The 21,883-nt window shown below is 37.3% G+C and overlaps 1 protein-coding gene across 5 annotated transcripts in view; it reads right to left on the bottom strand.

Annotated features, from left to right (window-relative positions):
• LOC124168806 (PTB domain-containing adapter protein ced-6-like) overlaps positions 1 to 21,883 on the bottom strand; it is a 320,754-nt gene that overhangs the window by 14,834 nt on the left and 284,037 nt on the right. For all 5 annotated transcript variants that reach the window (XM_046547122.1, XM_046547121.1, XM_046547119.1 and 2 more), the window contains 5 exons: positions 18,767 to 18,854; positions 17,634 to 17,698; positions 5,296 to 5,478; positions 3,508 to 3,645; positions 757 to 945 (listed from right to left, as the gene is read on the bottom strand). In XM_046547122.1, coding sequence (XP_046403078.1) covers positions 757 to 945; positions 3,508 to 3,645; positions 5,296 to 5,478; positions 17,634 to 17,698; positions 18,767 to 18,839 — 648 coding nt within the window. In that variant the 5' untranslated portion in view covers positions 18,840 to 18,854. The remainder of the gene's footprint in view (positions 1 to 756; positions 946 to 3,507; positions 3,646 to 5,295; positions 5,479 to 17,633; positions 17,699 to 18,766; positions 18,855 to 21,883) is intronic.

Here is a 21,883-nt window from a genome sequence, read left to right on the forward strand (position 1 = left end):
GTGTAGCAAAAGATATCATGGAAATGTGAACTGTGTGTGCAATGTGTATTGCCTAGTTACCAATGCTCTTCTAAATTTTTGTCACTGAAACGTTTAAGCACAAAAAGATAAAGAAATGGCCAATCTTAACACGTTGCGTACCAGGGTATTTAAATTCCTAGGAACGCCGATTCTGGAAATATGAGCCTATTAGGGCGTAATGCCTTTGGTTTAAACATGGTTAAAAAGCTAATGTTTAGAATTTAACTTTACTTAATCAAACGTACTAACGAATATGTATTGTACGCTGTAAAATTGTTTAGGTTGACGTGCCTAAATGACGAGAATCTTCGTCATCCGTCCGAAGCGTTCGGGAAAAAAAATGACGAGAATTCTCACCATCCGTACGCAACGTGTTAATGAAGCTAAACATTTGAAACTTTTGACTTTTTTTTACCTCATATCACAGGTTATCAAGATACATATATGTTTTTCTTGTATTTTAAGTACTAATTTTATCTGTTCGTCATCTCACCCCACAGGTAGGGTAAGGTGATGAAAATTACTCTTTAAATTTGGTAAAATTTTTTCAAAATTTAAGAGAGTTATACGTGGTATCAATTTTTTAATTTAACATAAAGATTGACAAAATTGTCCTTTCAAATTTCAGTTATTCACACCTCTAAATAAACAAAGAGAACAAATCTCAAGTTTGTCATCTAACCCCACCTTCCCCAAGACTACCTCCTTCAATATATTCTGGTATAATTAAATTACCTTTCCAAGGATGCATGCTAAATCCTGAAGACGACGTCTTAGTTCTGCATTTTCTGCTTCGACCCTTCGCACCCTCTGCTGAGCCACCATCGTTCTCCTCTGAGTCTCCAAGTCTTTCCCAGAAGTCTCAAGAAAGCGACGATAGGCCAACTCAAAGGCTTGACCAATTGTAAGGGTTATTTCTTCTGCCTGAAAATGAACAATCAAAGGTTGAGTCATGTGCAAATTTCAACAGCAGTCTATAAGGTACTTCTCATAGGGATGACTGAACAGTGCCGGATCCAGGATAGGGACTATGGGGGGCTAAATGGGGCGGGTGACCTTCCAGCCGTAGCGGGGGTCAGGAAAAAATAACCATTCTATCTAGCGTAAATTGGATATCCAAGGTGGGGCCTAGCTCTCCTCTGGATCTGCAACTGGATTGAAACATAACAAAAGCTTGTAAAATAGGCCTTGAGGTAAGAGCTAATTTGTATTTTAATAGGGTAGTTTTCTATTATTTTTATATGCCTAAATCGAAAGATAATTACTCCTGGAGTACGTATTTCACGCTTTGAGATTTATAAATGACTATATCTATTTTTTGCGATTAAAGGAAAAGTGAAGAATTTTAAGTGCGCGATAATGTGACGGCTAAGTATGAATGCTGGGAAAAGCCCATGTGACATCATTCTCATTCTCACTGCCACCGTGTGAGGCCACCTTGTGGGGACGATATGAGCGCAATTACAACACAGGCTGCTATCAGGTAGAAGAGTACGCTGTTAGCAGCGCTTAGTAGTGCTTGGCTTGAATATGGATTATTAATACCCTATCACACTAAGGACACTTTCCGACCCTAGACAATTTTAATAGGTGATTATTATGAAATGTCTTCTTAAGCTCTGTGCCACATGCATGCCTTGGTAATCTCAGACAATGTAAAACTCCTGACTGCTCGTATTGCATCTAGGCCCGTGACGTCACGTGGAGTGGCATCACATGGTCGCCAATCTGGCCTTTTTCAAAAGAGGTTAAAATTAACCATTAACATTTGTTTAAACTGGGATTTCTTAAAGCAAATAATTGGTATATTATGAATACACTAATGGTGGGTAACTGATCCCAATCAATGCCTGTCCTTATCTTTGATTAAGGAAACTAACCTATTCATTAAGGAAAATATATCCGAAAATACAACCAAATATTTTTGTACAAAGTAGCAAACCCCAAAAATTTCGATTTTATCTGGTGTGCTCTGACCCTTAGCCCCCATAGATCTGCCTCTGATGGTGACAGTTATATTTTTAGTTCCTTGCAGTCACATTCTCCAATAAATATACCTACTTCAACGAATTGAAATACAAATTAGCTCTAAATTACACCATCAGTTGCGGATCTATGGGGGAGCTAAAAGGGCTATAGGTATACCTATTGGGTCGAGAAACACAATAGATAAAAATCAAAATTTTTACAAATTAGCTCTAAATTTATGTGGAAAAATTGATATTTGAGCTTCTACGGCCTCAATGGATTACAGAAAATTATTTATATACAAAAACAAGAATAAAATCGTTAACAGCGACCATGGACCTATCCCTCACAGCTCCCTTTTTTCCATCTTCTAACATGACATTTTCAACAGTTAAAATTTAAAAACTTTTTCCAAAATTTTCCATATTTGAACATTTGCCAATTCTCAACGACCGTTAAAAATTTCCCTCAAGTTCTTCACTCCCCCCCTTCCCTTAGTCCCTTCCCTTCCTTAGTCCTCCCTCCCCCCTTCTCCCTACTCTCTCCTTCACTTTAACCTCTCCCCCCCTCTTCCTTACCCCAGTACGCCACTAGCCAATCACTTCACTCCCCTCCCCCGTTCCCCTCGAACCCCTTTTTGCCATAGGTTCCCATCTTCCGTTTAACACCCAATACTGTTTTCTTCCTCCCCCCCCTAGCCCCTCCATCTTCAACCCTCTCCCCTTCTTATTCTTAGTTATATTTTTTGGTTGTCCTCCCGTCCCCTTCACTTTCAGCCTTGAGTTGCAAGTGACTTTGGTTCTTCCTTCAGCACGCTGAAGAGGGCTACTTTGTAGCCGAAATACGTATACGTGTGTGTTTTCCTCGTCCCCTTGCCGAACCCCACCGACGACGCTCTTTTTGAGCAAATCCTTTTCTCCCGGTACTTTGAAGCCATCCACAGGTGAGTGACTGATTATTGAATGAATGTGTTTCCACGGATCACTGGCTGTCTTTAACAGGCCCATCCTGTGAAGATTCCCAGTTTTCTGTGGAGCAAGAATCCTTAGCGGAGGTCCCTACAGCCCCCACAAAGGATCTTGCTGTGTATGTTTGAGTGAGTGAGTGTGTGAGTGTGTGTGTGGTGTGGGCCTTCCGGTTGAGAGGCTGGTGTTTGGTCCCTGCGGCGAATTTCTCCCCCTTCCCGCACATCAACGCAGCAAAAATTTTTCGACTTTGCAAGGTGGACGAGCAGGGAGATCTATACGGCCATTTGAGATATTCCTCTTCTTCTGTAATCTAAATTTATGGTCTATTTTACACCCTTATGGTATTTTACAATCTGGGGGTAGATACAAGAGGGGCTATGTGGGACTATAGCCACTCCCTTGGTCAACCAATTCACACTAGATGGAATGGCAATTTTGTTCGGACCCCCATTCAACTGCTGGGAGGTTACCTTCCTACTTAGCCCCCCCTTATCCCTACCCTGCAGCCGCCACTGTCCACCACTGGCTCTGACTTGTCACGTATACATACCAATTTGTCACTGACGAAGACAAAGCAAATATGCTTGTCAGAATCGGCTTCCTTGGCGATAAAGCTGAAAAATTTCTTCTCTCCCTTGTCATCAGCACAATATGATATTCGATGTAGTGGAAACTGGTACATTATTGACTGTAAAAGCAAGCAGATACAATATTTTAATACTTAATTATCTAAAAATGTAAAAGGCACTCTAGGGAGTAGAATTTTGCTTTTAAACAACCCTTTTTAGACACAAAAAATTCTGATGGAGGTCTTAAAAAAATTAAATTTAATCAAGGTATAATTCTTGAATCTTATTGAAACTCATGCCCAAAAAAAAATATTTTTACAAATCCTTATTCATACAAGCAACTTAAGGAGTTGTAATAAAATAATATGACCTTAAAATGCATTTACTACTACGTAAAGATTGTTTAAAAGTTGATACATACTCCCATTATTCTCCACGTAGTAAAAAAATGCTTTCCACACTGAATTATCCAGAATTAGTATTTCAAAACCCAGCATCATCTTAGTATTTTAAGGCAGAAATTGTCCAAATATAATTAAAAAATATTCGTAAATGATTGAATATAAAAGTAATTTTTTACAGAAACTGATACAAGGTGCATCATAACAATGGAAGCATGATCAAAATAAAGCCTAAGCTCATTATTGAATCAATTTTTGGGTGAAAAACACATGAACCCTTTAATGCAAGTAAAAATCACATTATTCAAGTGATAAAGAGACTATTAGCTGTCCAATATCCGGTAAAATTTAACAACTTATGGATTAAATTGCACACTTGAGGTAACTTGTCTAATTTTATAATAAAATCTCGATGGATTTTATCAGCAATGACAAAATTTTTTCCCATAACATGAGCAAAAAGTACTTCTTTACAATTGTGTTCTCATGGCCTTATTGTTAGCTCCTTAAACACATATCAGGATATCAAACTATTGGTCAATTAACAAAATTTAAGGTACCAAAACGTATACTCACACATTTAATCCACACATGATTTACAAAGTTTGATATTCATCCCCCTAATGGATTTAATATCACAGGAAAGACTGTTGAGACTTAAAAAGCAATCTTTACTTCCTAATAAATTCATTTCAAATATAAGTCCCTATAAACTCCCCAACTGAAAGTACAGATTTTTTCAACCTTACAAAAAAGTTACTATGAATAACCCTGTTTGGCCAAATATAGAAAATTATATTTTTTAAACTTTCTACTTCTACACAGTACTCACAACTAAAGACAACTCTTATAAAATTTACTTCCACCATTCACTTAAAAAAATGTCTTAAGTCAGACTCGAATCAGGAAAAACAAACAATTTCAAGGCACAATATTGCCTTCTCCATAAACTTTCTTACTGTGCAGCACCATAGTATGTATGTACCCAATTTTCTCTGAGAGCAGCGGCTTAGCAAGGAGGGAGATCAGGGGGGGTTCGGACCCCCCTCCAAAATATAAAAACACAATTACTTTCCTTCATAAAGGAAAATATTGAAAAATCATGAATTTACAAAAGATTTCTTTGACAAATGATGTTTTTTGGATTATGAAAAGTGTTAAAAATTAGTTTATATTCCTCTACTTAGTACTCTGTTTTTCAAAAACATTTCCCCTCTGGTTTTGTACCATCCCAAACAAAATTCCTAGCTACCCCACTTCCTAAGAGGTGCCAGAATGCCATTCCAGTGCACTTCAGACCGAAATTAAGCACTGGATCAAACAAAAAAGAAAACAGAGCGGCACATAAAAAAAGAAGATTGTACTGACCTTTGTCTTTGGGTCCTGAACAGCTACTCCATCCACGCTGATTGTCAGCTCAACTTTCGGAGTCCTCCCACCCGTTGATCCCGTCTCTGCCTTACGTAGCTGCTGGCTGAACTTAATTTTCCTGATTCCTTCCTTGACAACCTCAATTCCCTTTGCCTCCTCAACCTCTGTACTGCCTAGGAACTGCAATGAGAATCAAATACCATCACAACCCATTCATAGGGTGACCAAAATACTAAAAAAATAAAAGATTGACAGTATGCAGATGTAGGACAGTAAACTTATGAATCAATGCAATTATCATAATATAATAATATCCCCTTCATAGTTTTTATAGGGGCTTATAAAAAAAAACCTTCACTCGAAACCCCATATTCATGGAAATCTCTCCAACGTGGAAAAGGGAGGATATATCGTAAACATATCAAGACAAATTTAATGGCCATTCTTGTGGACACCTAGAAATTATACGGCGTGCTATACGTACACTGCCCCTGAATTTAGACGGCCCACAATACTCACAACACCCTGAAATAATGCTTCAAAAATACTTTCATACCGCTGATCAGGGTTGGTCTGGGGTGATTGGGGCTCATGATCGGGCACCCCTTACCGGGAGATTCGGTGGTTCTCCCCCGAAAAATTTACGAAATTGGATGTCCGGAAATGGATTATGACGATATTATGGCTCTTAAAAACCAGACAAAAGCCTAAAAAAAATATCAATTTCGTACGAAAAATATCATGAAAAGTAATAATTTAACAGCTCATAAAATTTAATAATGCATTATGGTCCTATTATCTAGTATTTATTGAAATTTTCCCATGAAACTGCGCTGAAATCTAAAAAAAAAAACCTTTACGATAACCTTTTCGAACTACCCTTTCAAAATAGCATCAGGTTCTCTTTTATTGCCCGACACCTTTATTTTATGTAATTTTTATACATAACCTTTTTACACTGAGCATGCATGCAGTGTAAAGCAACTTATGAATACGCAGAATTTTTCAAATTAAGTTCTCTATATACTTAATTTTTAAGGTTACTCTAAAGGTTAACCACTCTAAGCTTGGGGCCCTCGGCGATTGCCGACCAGCAGACCTGCCGCTGAAGACCCTTAAGTTATTCATGGGCGAATTTCAGAGTTTTATGTAGGGGGTCTTATTTCGGGGTTTTATGCAGCAATCCAGCAGGCGGTTCAGGGTAAACGGAACACCGCCCATTGAATCGGAGGATATTTCAAAGCCCTCGAGTGCAATCGGAAAATTTATTTAAATTCACCTGTGAAAACAACATTTTTAGTACTGGCTAACTTTAGTACTGGCTTACAAGGGAAGTCCCTTAAGCGTCACCGCAAGATGTCGTTCAAAAGCTATGTGATAGGAAATAGGTACCAATGATGTGTAGTTTTTGTTTCAGCAGCCAAAGCTCAATATTTTTAGAGGTATTATCGACGGATAGCCGGAACGCCGTTAACAAAACACATAATAGTCAAATAACTCTTTTCTCAATTTTTTTGCCTCATAATTTCTATTACATACATTCGTAACCAAAACAAAATTTTTAATAAAATGTAAATAATAACTTGCAATAAAAACAGTAATCTTTCACTTCTAAAAAAAAAGTTAAGTATTGTACGTTTCGGCACTTCGGAAAGCACCAGGAGAACGCCTAAATTTACGCAACCATCATCACAACAATATACCCTTATCACAGAGTATACTCTGTGCCCTTATACTCGCTTGCTAGGACGACGAACACCGACGGTGTATTGTTGTGCTGAGGGATGCATAAATTTAGGTGTTTTCCTGGTTCTTTTCCTCGATAAATCTCGAAAAGTATTGAGTATTGGTGACTGAAACCAAAACTACACCATTTGGTAACCATTTCCTATAACCTAGCAAAATTTGAACGACTACTGGAGATAATTTTTGTGGGACTTCCCTTGTAAGACTAAAATTTTTTTAAACTTTTGATGTTTTTGTTTTCATTGCACCAGAATGTAAAGGTTTCGTCTTACTTTTTTAGGAAAAAAATGACCGTTTAGGTTGTGGAGCCAGGCTCCCCCAACTAAACAATGTAACCAACCTTAAATTACTCTTATCCATTGCAACTGCATCAAAAATAGCACGGATACAAGGATGCGGCTCGTTGTTTTCTCAAAATGGGAGAAATTACGCAATGGTATGGCCGATATTTTCTCAAAAAGTTAACATTACAACCCCTGACTGCGAGCTAAGGTATATTCGCATACCATAGGTTATTAAGTTGCAAATATCGAGTGTAGTAAGACATCATTATTCTCGATTGAGAATTCAGAAATTCCCTATTTATCTGAAATATCTTGAATGTAATTATATTCAATATACATTCTTTAAAATTTAGTCTCAAAACTGTTCTAAAAACTTAGCCAACATAAATCTGCCCATAGTGTTAACCATGGGTCAATACTATGAACTGAATTACTGAATTACAATCGCACATTTCCATCCAACCTCAATTATAAAAATGTACCTAGTTAAAAATACAGAGTATTAAATAAGGCGAAAAGGTTGGTTAACCGAGAAAAACCGTTTTCGTGGTAACAGCAGAGTAAATCCAACAAAATATTTCCGTTGCCATAGTTCGATAACCAAGGAGTTCGACCCCATGTTTAAATGACAAGAATGTTTGAAATTGTCTCCCCTACCACTTCCTGAAGTATTGCAGAACCCAACTGAAACACCCTGTGTATCAATAGTTTAAGAAAAAACACCCTTAAACTTTTACAGGTGTAAATGTATTCCTTTAACCCTTTCACTCCCAAGCATTTTTCAATATGCATACCCAAAATTCCCAAGGGTTTTTTTAATGAAATTATTAGTACTTTTTGGAAAAATTCTCATGGATTTATTTTAGGTTTTATAGACATGAAAAAAATCACATGTCTAAAAATAAATGACGTTTTCAAAAATGTTAATTATCATTATGTATAAATTTTAGTTTTGCAATAATAAATTTATAAAATTAATACTTTAAAATTTTTTTACGAAAAACTTAACTTTATGGCTTATTTATTCATAGTATTTTTTTCATTTTGCAATTATTGAAAATTGAGTTACATTAAAAAATTAGTTTTTGACAGATGTGTCTAACTTTTTTTGCATAAACAAAAAAAATGTTGTCATAAAAATTTAATTGTTTAAATCTGTCACAATCACTTTTGAGCAGTGCCTAAGCCAGTCTTCTGTAAAAAAACAATGAAATATGTACATATTAGACCGTGTAGACCATGTATATTATACCGTGTCTATAGATGAGTGCCATTGCTCAAGAGACACGAGAATCGCCTTGTCGTTAATTTGAGAGGAATCCGACCCCCATATCAAGCGCAACCTTATTGGTGTACGTACAACAGTGGATAAGAGGGAAACGACCAATTGCACGGGGAAAATTATTATGATAGCCACAGCGCGGATTGATGAAACATTGGTATCGCCTGAAATTGAATGTTCAAGCCCTCCAAAGCAATGAACAGTGGCCTAGCGAGGAGGGAGGTCTGAGGGTTCCGGACCCCCTCCCCCCCCGAAAGATTTAAAAAAACACAATTACTTTCCTTCATCAAAAAAGAAAACAAAATATTGAAAAACCATGAATTTTCAGAGGATTACTTTGACAAATGAAGTTTTTCGATTAAGAAAAGTGTAAAATTAGCTAAAAACCTTTGCTTATGACCCTATTTTAACTCAGTCTCCTCAACTCATTAGAGTTATCATCTTAAAGTTGTGATGTTATCAAAACTCTCTACATAAATGTGTATATGTATGTGTGTTCATTACATTTTTGTGTTATTAGTATTGAATATTTTAAATTTTTTGTATAAATGTCTACTACTTGTTAGCCTAGCAATAATCTCCATAATGCCTTTTATTAAGAGTAGAACATTTCCTGTATTTTCCATTTTTTGCTCTCATAGGTTTTACCAAGAGCATAATAAAAATATTCTTTTCTATTCTATTTTTCAAAAATTTTCCCCCAGGTTTTTTGACCTCCCCCCCCAATGAAACTTCTGGCTACTCCACTGGCAATGAACCCATGAGAAGTGTAACGCACGTAAAGATGAAGTTCGAAAAGGATGCATACCTCCATACATTTAGGCCATTTTTTTGGTAAGGGATGGATGGTTAATTCGCGAATTTTTCCTTTATACCCGGCTTATGTATATAAGATTGGTTTGACGCAGCTCTCCATTCCTCTTTCGTGTCCGCTAGCCTTTTCATAGCGACGTATTTCTTCTCTTTTACATCCTTTATAACCTGTCCCGTGAAACTCATTCGGGGCCGTCCCTTGCCCTTCTTCCCTTCCACCTTGTAACATAATGTAAACAAGCCACCATGTTGTTTGATTAAATAATTTAAAATTAACAATGGTAGTGAGGAGGCAAGAATGGTAGTGGGGGACGCGGAAAGGAAATACACAAGGAGAGTCGTGTATGGAGAGGAGGAGGTAGACGTGTAATAAAAAAAGATCGGGAAAAAACTAAAGTAGTGGTGTATTGAGAGAGCGGGGGAAGAGGTACGGCAGAATTCAAGATCGGCAGAAAGAAGAAAAGGACGCAGAGAAAAAGGAGGCGCCCACGAGAGGGAAAGAGACCGGAGGAAAGGAATACGGCAGAACTCTAGATCCCCACTGGTGCAGTTCATGGCAGTGGCTCAGTGAGTGGTAGTACGGATAGTACAAATGGTATTGGAATAGTCATGGCGGCTTGTTGACGTTGTTTTTGCTCCCGAGTTTCAAATTATAGAGCTTGTTTATGAAGTGTAATACAATTATTTGTTAAGTTAGTAGTGGATAATTGAAAACGTTACAACCTGTCTTTTGATTACATATTTTCATCAGTCTATCATGCCTCATAATATGGCAAACTGAATTGTCCCGACCACTCATTATGGTTATTATGAGACTTTCTCTTTTCTACCACTCTTATCATAACTTTCTCAATACTTACTCGGTCTATCAATTTTATCTCCTTAATTATTCGGTAGCACTACATTTCCAATGCTTCCACAAATGACTTTTCTGCTTCAGTTAACGTCCAAACCTATAGAAAATTTATAGCATTTTTTTATTTCGCGATAAAACGTTGCTTTTTTATAAAAAATATTTTTATTTTGTGTTATTAATACCGGTCAATCTCTCTCTAATTCTGAAGTGATTAACCTCACTTTCACCATACCGAGAACTTCCATATTCGAAGAAGAGGAAATTCGATGTTCTTGGAAGTTGGGAAGATTGGCAAATTCGTCGAAAGACGGACGGAAGAAATGTATATTTATCTTTCGGGAGAGCGGCCTTGAACCTTTCGCACTTTCCCCAGCGGAGACTATTAACCGCGACAAGCTAATTGAGACGAGGCGAAATAACGACTCCGAGTTGATGCGGCTTGAACAGATTTCCTTGAGCACGACTGCCTGGGACTATTAGCTAATATGGAAGCGTTTATAAGGCCGATTGATCGGTTAAGCCCCAAAAAATGATCGTACGAAGACAAAGATCATATGGAATGATTGAAAAGGGATAGGATTAAGTTTTTTCCTTCTCTCGACCTCAATATTTAACGTTTATTAGTGTATTGGAGTGCAGGTATTTAAGAATTAAATTCAATTTTTTCCAAAGTATCGATATATTTTTATACCTTCATCAGGGCTTCTATGCAATGAATGTGATCTGTTTATAATAAATGACGGGAATATAGACGCCGAGGGAATATAGGAATGTATTGTGAACCAATTTTGTAACCAAGTGCAATGCAGTGCATTCCGGTTAAATGTAAAAAAATTTAAATCGGTACACTTTGCTCCAACAAGGACGCTACTATCTATCCAAAGAATATCGTAAATACGTGAAAACATGAATGCAAGAATCATACAATAATTGAAGGTGATTTTTTCGATAAAAATGAGATGCTAATTATGATTCTTGTTCTCCGAAAGTAGAACGAAAGTTCCCAACAATGTTTGCTGAACAATTTGGAAATTACTTTGAAAATAACAATGCATAAAGGTAGGGGCGGATCCAGGATTTCTTTCTGGGGGGGGGGGGGGCACAAGGATACCTCGTAATGCATAACAAACGCAATGATAATGAGGCCGTATTAAAAATCTTGCGTATGTTTTAAGGGCCTGGGGGGGGGGGGGGGGGCACGTGCCCCCGTGCTCCCCCCCCCTAGATCCGCCTATGCATAACGGTGAAAAGTGGCTTCATGTGTTCAAGGGAATCTCAGTTTTGCAAAAATCGGTGATTAACTTGTCCTAGCACGCAGGTCTTCAATTTACCTATTATTCACGTAGAAATATAACTAATGAAGACCCTTTGAGGAGCGGCAACCTTTTTTGTTTCGGTATCTATTGTGAAATATACAATGGGATAACTGAGTGATGCTTTTAAGGACCATAGATGACATTTTAACTGTTGTAGGAATTTGGTCTTCAGGTTGGATAGAAATAAATAAGTAACTTCAACCTAAAATAATCATGTATTCTCAGTTTTAACAAATTCAAAATAATCTAGGATATTATAATCAACAACCAGTGATGATTATTTAATGAATTAATATTTTAACAAGCGCAAAGAGTATCCTTTGGAACAGAATTTAATGCTAACTTTGAAAATCTGGGTCAATAGCAGCTTTGATATAAAAAATAACACCACACATCTACATTATACAATATACACAATGCAGAGGGATGCCTAAATTTTTAGGAAATATAATGCGAAATAGTACCATGACCCTAATATTTCCATACAATGTAGGCAGTACAAGGTAGGTAATCCTCGTTTAGACTTTCGCGGTTAGGTGAACTTTTGTTTACCAGAGGAAATAATGAAAAATACTCATAACATTAACATTTACCTATTATACAGCTGTCAAATGGGGCGATTTGGCATTTATAGAGCGCGAGTGACTTTTTTCTACGTTCGCGTATTCCTTTCAGTCGCAAAACGACACGTCAAAGGACGCCGCTTCCACTACAAATGTGGGAGTTGAAAGGTCGCAACTTTGACCTTGCAGGGAGAGAGGTAGGCAGATGTCTGCCAAAGACGTTGGTCACCTCAGCCAGGAGAGAAATCGCTTGGACAAGACCGCCCTCAGCTGACCAAACTCCCAAGGTGCACCGCGGCATGTATTTGCGTCACGAGGCAGGCGAGGGGAAATTCTTTCTCGAGGAGGAGAATCGCCTCTTTGACAGTCGCCTCGTCGACAGTCAGCTGTTCGAAAAAGAAAGAGCCCCAGATTCCACGGACGGAAAAGAGACCGATCTGCTAAGTTAACCTGCTAGCGTCAAAGTTATCGTCGTGTTGTGCAGATTTGACAGGAAATGTGACTTTTCAAAAATTTTACCGAAAATGAACGATATCAACATCCGCATCTACATCCATCGGCGGATCTAGGGGGGAGGGGGCACGGGGACACATGCCCCCCCCCCAGAACCTTAAAAAATATGCAAGATTTTTAATATGGTCACGTTATAATTTCGTTCGTTTTGTATTACGGGGTACACGTACTTGTGCCCCCCCCCAAGAACAAAATCCTGTACATGGCCTTGCTTGAGCCCCCCCCAGAAAGAAATCCTGGATCCGCCCCGGTCTACATCTACATAATACCATACAAGGTTTTTTTCCTAGGGGGTGACCAATAAACCTCGAGCACCACGGAAGAGGATTACCAAATGTACGTCACACGGCCATAAAAATATTTCTCAAAATAACAAAATAAACTTGCGAATGCCTGCAATGGCAAGACTTGCCAACGGTTAATTATTCCTTTAGTAAACCCTTGCAAGGCGAGAACAATGGAAAAAGTTAAACATTCAATGATCCGAACTAGCTAGCGACGCAATCAATTTTATTAATCGAGACACCGCAACTATCCAAAATAGTACGAGGTAAGAATAACATTTTATATCTCTCCGTTTTGAAGTCTATTTCTTTTATTTTCTTCTCGTAATCACTTCTACAATAGTGCATCGGTAAAAGAAGGATATTTTCCACGTCGTCGATGAAAAAGAAATCTTCTCCAAATTTAGCCTATGCTTTGCAATATGCTCCGAAAGTTCATAGCCATAGAATATAATTTTTATACCCATGCTCAGAATTGCATCAATAGAGAGGGAGAATGGACAACTTGTGTTAAAAAAATAAAATTCAACTTTTGTTGCCAATGCTTTGATTTGTTTTGTAAACCTTCATCAAAGCTTGATATGAAAATCGATATAATCTTGAGATATAAACAAAATGAAGGCTTAAGACAATGTATTAATTAACTATAAAGTACAATAAAAAAGAAAAAATCCTACGAAAATAAGAAAAATGGAAACAAGAATGCTGCTTTTGTTAATTTACGATTAAAAAAAAAAATTTCACACACTCGTATCAAGATGAGAGCTTCAGTTGTAAGGAAGGGAAAAAGCACTTTCCCTACGTCGAAGCGTGGATACGTAAAAAATTTCTACCATTCTCCAATGTTCCTTGAACTCGGAAAGATGAACGGAGGAGAGATGATATGCCTAGATTATCAAATAATTAAGGCTGGAAGGATTATGAAGTGGGAACCGGTAAAACAGGTCCACAGACAAGAGATTGTACCGAACAAGGCGACAGAGAACAGCTATTTCGCTGGCGCAGAGTTCAGGGAAGGCCTGATATTGTAGGATTCTAATATAATGTGAAACAGTTACTTCAAAAAATGTTCAACAAACAGAGATGAATCCAAAAACTAAATTACCGATTTTAATTATGGAAAAAATCTGACGATAGTTCAGATTTCACTAACGATTATTTTTTCAGTTTAGGATTAAGTTTCAGAGGAGAGTTAAGTTAATGATTGCGCGAGAAATGCTGGTAAAAGATTTACTCCATACTCTTCCGTTTGCCACAGTACCTTTCACAAAAATATTACATTGCATTGCAAATATGACTGACGAAGACTATAATAAATCTTAAAAAGTTTAAAAGTCGTGATATTCATCCATAAAAACAAAATAAATTTCGTTAAAAAACTATTTTGCCATGTTTTTTTTACTTCATATACGTTCTTAAATTTTAGTTTTATTCTATTATTGTATATATCCCTTTTATGGTTATTTCCTTATGGTATTTATTTTCTAATTGCGTGGTATACGTACTTCTTAAAATATTTCTGTGAATTTATGGTAGTCAATTTGATGGTAACCTCAACACAGGTTTCCATCTATTAGTGAAATATTTCTTGTCAATATCCACCATATATAATATTTGCATTGGAGCAATACAATATTACCTGCATTATAAAGGAATAATAAATCGGTGACATCTTAGATCATGCTGAAGCACAATCGGAGAAATCGTTATGAAACTAAGGTACTTCAAACTCGGGCACATATTCCTTTGAAGCGGATAGTGGATGGACACCTGGAGGAAGAGTTTGGCCAAGATGAAGGTCGCTTTCGCTGGTAGGTGGGAAGGGAGGTTCTTAAGTCGGACAGTGCGAGAGAACGTTTTATATACGGCTCATCAGGTGATACGGCGAGAGCACTTTCACTGCTGGCCAATGGCACCATCTTGCGATTCCCAAAATAGAACACGGTTTCATGCGCAACAAAATAACGTCTCCAAGGCGACCAAATGCATTGACTCGTTGAACGAGACTGCTTTTGACAATCAAACAGGACCTCTGGACACAAAGAAGGTTGGAATCTCTGAATTTGCTCGCTATTTCAGAGTTTTTTTCTTTAGCGGGGTCAGAATCCCGCATTCTTTGTTTCCGGAAAAAGCTAAAAAGCTAAAATAACCAGCGAGACGATGTTAAGTTCAGCAAATGCACTACCATCGTGTCAAAAAAGGTATAACGCTGAACTTAAATCATTTTTATAAAATCCTGTCAAATCTCCCTAGGGTCTTGCCATAGGTGTCACATTAGACAAGAAGCTAATCTGCAATCAACAAATAACGGATTCAATAGGGAAAACAAAAGCCGCAGCAGCAGCTCTTGGCCCTCTTCTGCAGAAGAAATCAAAACTATCCTTGAAAACAAAAATTCTTTTATATAAAACAATGCTAAAACCTCTGCTGACGTACGCATCACCAGTTTGGCTGATGGCGTCGAAAACTCACATTTCTAAAATAAAAAAAAAAAACAGAAAATGTACTACTAAGAAAAATTGCAGGCGCTCCATGGTTCATACGAAATAAGGACTTACTAAAGGACCTCAAGATAACTCCTATTTTCATTGAATTAAAAGCAAATTTACCGATATTAAAAAAATCTCTAGAACGCACAAACAATGAAAAAATTGCAAACCTCTGGGGCCACACTCCAGATCCAAATCTCAAACACCGTACTCCAAACTCCGCATTCATCCCAAAACAACATCCCTTCCCCGTAAACCACCAGACCAACAGAATGACTGATTTTACATAAAGATAAACACAATCAGAAACTAACCTTACCGAAACTCACTGGAGACAGCCCGTAGGCTGGGACTAGTGGCCAAAATCAAAAACAGAAATTCCGGCGAGGCGGGTCTTGCCATTTATCGTTTTAATCATTGTTTATTGGACTACAACAATGAAGCATTAAACATTGTTTAAACGTAAAAGTTTAGCTTCTTCGGTCGAAAGAGTGAAGAACAACAATCTGAAAACTATGAGAACGGCGAAACGAACGTGTTCTTCATCTAGTCAAGGGCAAAATATTTGACTGGTGCATTTCATTGTATTTTTATAGAGAAAACGCTGTCTTCACATAAAAAATAGCTTTTTACAATAAAATTTTACCCATTCTTCGATTTTTTTAAATGGCCGAAAGGTAGGTTTCAATTTCCGACGTGTAGAAAAGTAAACGAATATCGCAGTTTCTATAAGCTATAAGTAAAAAAATATTTCTAACCTTCTCATGCAAGGAAATGTTTATTTTGCTCCTCCGACTTAAAATAAACCAAAAAGACGAAGTTCGTCCCGTGGAAATGCACATCACCAAAACGACGTCACCTGTATTTATGCGGTGATCTTCATCGGAAATTTCCGATCTTTAGTGATGCTTTCATTTAATGGTTTTTGTACCCCCTCAGTGAGATACCGTGAGATTTGGCTCGACCCCCTTCCTCTAATCTCACGTGAGATGGTTCAAAATGAGTATTTTCAGTGTAAATACGATAATATATGCTTGATTGCGTTGGATTTATAAAAAAATATTGTTTAATTATTTTATTTAAAATTAGTTAAGACTAGTATCGTAACGTTAGCAAGATCGTGGTCTATAATCGCATTTTACACTGTTTCTGGCGGAAAAAATTACGTGATACTTGCGAGGACCCCCCCCCCCCTCTCCCCAACAAGAGATTAGGTGAGAATCGGCTTGACCCCCTCCCCCTAAACGCCTGACGTAATTAATTGGTACCCCCTAAAACTCTTTAAAGAGTTCTTTTAGTCTTTCTACTGGTGTGGATGTCCTCGTAAATATACTTTAGAATTGTAATTGTGACCGATCCGCGAAAGCTAGATTTCTAGTGGCTGCAATCAAATTAAATACTAGTAGAAGTGCTAGGAAATTGCTAATTTACACCCGTAAAATCTGCAGCGGAGCCAATAAATTGTAAAACGTAACCGTGGAGATTGACGTTAAGTTTTCCATAGCTGTCCTCTCCCTGTCGAAAGTAGAAAAGTAGATTTTTTGGCTTTTTCGATAGCGTTTTGTACTAGTCGGGGATAGTAATGCTTCTCTTTAGCGATGAGCCTAGGATTTTCGACTGGAAATGCAACGTCGATGAAACTGCCGTCACGAAGACGAATCCACGCGAAGGACAAACAGGAATCCTATGTGCGCCTATTATGACGATTTTCTGCATTTTTAAACAGTTTTAAGTACCTATGTATTTGTATTGCCTTTGCAAAAGCTATCATTATCATAGAATATAAACGTCCGCTTGGTTTTGTAATCTTATTCATAGTACTAACGTATAGGCGACTGTACTTGTGAAAATCTATTTAATGCTAATACCATAAAATAGAATAGCTGTAAAATAGAATAATAGAGTCTGTCTAGTCTATAATAAGAGTATGTTTTTAATGTTTTGTAAATAATAGTAATTTAAGTACGAAGTAAGTATTTTTCATCTCCTATGGATAGTGCAACTTTAGTTCGTAATTTTTCATAGAAAAAGCTAGTGTATAAATTAAAGGAAACACGTTATTTTCATCACTTTTTCGTAAAGCAGGTATAATAGTCGAACCGTGCTTCTTCAAATTTTTGCTGGGCTCAACAACAAGGAAGAAAATTCTAAGAAAATTTTTTTCGCACAAAAATTAGCGAGGCACTCACCTTGACTAGATAGGCAATGTGTCCCCTCTGGAGGGTGTCTGGAGGATGTATCCAGTTGCGGTTACCTAGGAAACATAAAAGAATTACACTTTAAATAAAATATCTGGTTCTTTCATCATAAATGAGACATGTAAATGGAAAACAAAATGTAGTGAAATTAATATAGACAGTTTATTATGACGTTTTAATGAGAGTTTTACTGACTTTTTAAACGCTTACTTTTCTTCATGGGGGTTTGCAATAATATTGCAAATGCAATATAATATGCAATTTGCATGCGGGGTTTTTAAATAATATGAAATGGAAGATAATAACAACGTTTTAGCAAGTAGTCAACGGCATATCTACTAATTTATTGATAGAGAGTTCAAGAAGATTTGATAATGCATTAAAATTTTTATAGGTTCGATTGAAGTAAATTTAAATTGTTAAGAGCACTGGTCCAAGAATTGGAGCCCTGAGGAACTCAACAATTCACTGCTGCCCTGTAACTCATCGTGTTAACTGCGATGATCACTCCAATGAGAAAGTATAATTCTTTACGAAGCAGAAACTTAAACCATGAATTAAAGAGAAAAAAGTGAATTACGAGGCACTGAATTGACTTTTGGCGAAGATGCGGTAAAAAGAATATGATAATAATTCGAATGTATTGGGCGAGATTGGGAATAGAAAGTCCCACCTTCCATCATACCCCATTCCTTGGGCATTAATTTTTTTATTATAAAAAAATTCACGGGCGAAAAACCCCAATAAGTAGAAAGACAACAGAAATTTGTCCTGTAGAATTCAATCACATACGTCGATTAAAGGTACTTATAAATAAGAAACCATCATCTACACAACGGACTTAACAATTCCATTCTAGTATGACTGAGTGGGCTAGGAGATGCCTATAAATTTCGCATTCAGAATTCATTATGGCGGTAGGTGAGACTTTGGTGTACGCATTGATTAACAATTTTTGATTTAGTTTTCAGCATTTTTTTCCAAATCTTCTCACGTTTCATATAAAAAAGTTGTGTATTGAATAAATTGAGTACGCACAAAGACAAAATCTAGTAGCAAAACTACGCCGAAAGAAATACAAGTGAACTCGGAATTGTTCATTGTACTCATTGAAAATTACTCACCTCCTTTGCCCCCATGCTGCTTACTGCTGTTGCTGTTTTGTGCCCACTTAAGCAGCGCGGAATTTTTCATCATGATAGCATCCAAGTCCTGCAAAGACAAAAGAAAAAAATTTAAACCCTCTTAATCTTCCGCTGTTAAAATTACAACCCTACAGTAAATTAAGGTGGAAAGAAAACAAAACAATTTACAATAAAAGAAAATTTACACGAGTGAAATAAAATCAGCCAATTCCATAGGGTGATTTCAATCAAGTTTTTGTACAAAATAAGGCTGGTGGAGGATAATGAATACGAGTAAGTCGCCATTGAAATTTTCGGAGAGGCACGAAAATATCCATATGAGATTTAATCTTTCACGTATTTCAAATAAGGCAATGCGCGAAGCGTGAATGTGAAGATGGAGAAGAATGTGCGATTTTTACGCACATACTAAGAGCACTGGTCCAAGAATGGAGCCCTGAGGAACTCCATAATTTACTGCTGTCCTGTAACTTACCGTGTTAACTGCGATGATCACTCAAAGGAGAAAGAATTCTTTACGAAGCAGAAACTTAAACCATGAATTAAAGAGAAAAAAGTGAATTACGAGGCACCAGGCACGCCGACTTACAAAAAATATTGGGGGGGCCCAAACCGGGTTTTTTTTCCCGGGAAATTTTATAAGTAGTGAATTGTAAGTCCTTTATGCATTTTATAAGAATACTAGCTGACCCGGCGAACTTCGTACCGCCTAACAATCAATGAACTTACAGTTTACTTACACCATTTATAAATCAGGAGCGGCTGTATCGTTTTTAATCATGTTTAATTTATTATAATAAAATAAGGGTACAAATTCAATAAAACTACGTAAATGAGTACCAAAATTGCTTGTCAGAAAGACATTTTTTTATTGAATCTACATAGGGTGAATCGGAGCACGTTTACGCGGATTTTTTCAACAAATTTTCTTACGTTTTAGCTTAAGAAATTTTGGGCATTGTGGTTTAATAAAGCAGTTCATGAAATAAAATTTATACGCATTCAGTTGTTGGCTATTTGCGTTATTAGCTGTAAAAAAATGTTTTAAGGTCCAAGTCTGTTGCATACACTTGGCCCATTCAGGGGGCAGGTTGACACGACCCCAGACCGACGCTTGACTGATGCTCAAAATCGTGCAAGAAAAGCCCCTATGAAGCAGCATTCGCATTAAATGACTTAAGGCGCGCCAGTTTTAGTATCTCTGTTTGGAAAAAATGCACTGCGTAAACGTACCACGGTGAGCCCTACACATTCGGGTTTAATGTCTTGCGTCAAGCACCTTCTGAGAAACAACAGTTTTTGTTTTGTTATCAGGCGCAAGATGAAGCGGATGAAGCTAAATAAATATAGCGAAGCAAAGCAGTGACGCAGCGAGGGGAGGTTTTGGGGGATAAACCCCCCCCCCCCAAGAGCTTAGAGAATTTTTTATGAAAGATTTTGTTATTAATATTAGGGGGACGGATGACTAACAAACAAAACATATTAAACTATTCACACAGCCGCAAAACCCACTATTTTGAACCATTTATCTCAAAAAATGTCTGAGGGAAGTGCCCCCACACTTCCCGCTTACCTTAGCGAGTTTTCTATACCCTACAGACCCGTGGTATTAGCTGCGCCCAAAACCCCCTATCCTAGCTACGCACTTGAAGCGAAGGATGAAATACAGAGGATGGTTTATCGACTCGTGAACATAGCACGCTAAATTGACCATGAGAAAATCATGGGTTTTCATTAGCACATGAGCACAAACAACACAAAAACTGAAAGAATGACCATGCGATTTTTTAATCGTTATCACGAATGCAACACGAATTGTAAATTGAATACGTTTTAGCTCAAAAGGGCATATGAGTTGAGATCATGGAATCTACGGAATGAGGACTTCCTAACCTTTGAATTTTCCTTTGAGTAAAGTTGCGTGAATCACATTCATCACCAATTTTTTTAATGATCAAACACGTTCCGTTGGATAGTTATGGTTGGTTTAGGCTTCGAAAGATCATGAGCACAGAAACTACATTTTTCTGTAAATCGTGCCTTGGTAAGCCAGGTACGTCCAAGGACTTAAAATATTCAGATAGATAGTTGGTGATTTCGTCTTAGTTTGTTACACATTTAAAAGATTCGAATCCATGCAGAGTACGAACTATTTGAATTTACCTCGTTTTAGTCATCCACATCTTCGTTCTTGCTCGCTAAATCAACCATCTTTGATTCTTTTGGTGATCAATCATATTCTGGAACTCTTTGTTGATGAGCAAACTACTCGATTTCTCGACAGGAACACGGACATTACCGTTTGTCAACAATTGCTTGGAGATTTGTTTACAAACACGGTAGTGAAGTGTCAACTCGAGCTGGGCCACGGCTGGGCTTACAATCAGCTCGAATTAAATTTTAAAAATCTAATTTCAATTTAATTAATATTTTGAATATATTTAGTAATTAAAATGTTATATTGTTACTAAATTCAGTTATTAAAGTGGTAAAAACAAAACTAATTATTTAATTTGAAGTTTTGACCGACTTATCAATTGTTGTGTTACTATAACTCCTAAATGCATGTCCATAGGAAAGAGATGAATTTTTTTTGTGAAATTTTCCTTTTTTTAATAGCCTATATGTTAACCCCGCCTGTGATGAATCCAAAGAACCAAATCTCATTGAAATCGGTGCAGCCGTTCTCGAGTTATAAGTGTTCTAACTAACACGATTTTCGACTTTCTTTTATATATATAGATATGATCAAAGTTAGAACCCTGATAACTCTAATCTCGATATCTGGACACTCCGGGGAAAATCGACAAGCCTGACACTTTTTTCCTCACAACCATAACGAATTATTGGGGGGGCTCGGGCCCCCTCAAGCCCCATGGAGTCGGCGCCACTGCGAGGCACTGAATGGACTTTTGGCGAAGATGAGTTAAAAATAATATTATAACAATTCGAATGTATTTGGCGAGATTGGGAGTAGAAAGTCCCATCTTCCATCATACCCCATTATTTGGACAATTTTGTACATCTGTATATGTACTACCCCACAAGTCGTCTCCATTGGAGAGTGGCGGGAGGTGTTAGGACACCAGACGTCAT

This window comes from Ischnura elegans, chromosome 12, assembly GCF_921293095.1.
Source record: "Ischnura elegans chromosome 12, ioIscEleg1.1, whole genome shotgun sequence".
NCBI classification, from domain to species: domain Eukaryota; kingdom Metazoa; phylum Arthropoda; class Insecta; order Odonata; family Coenagrionidae; genus Ischnura; species Ischnura elegans.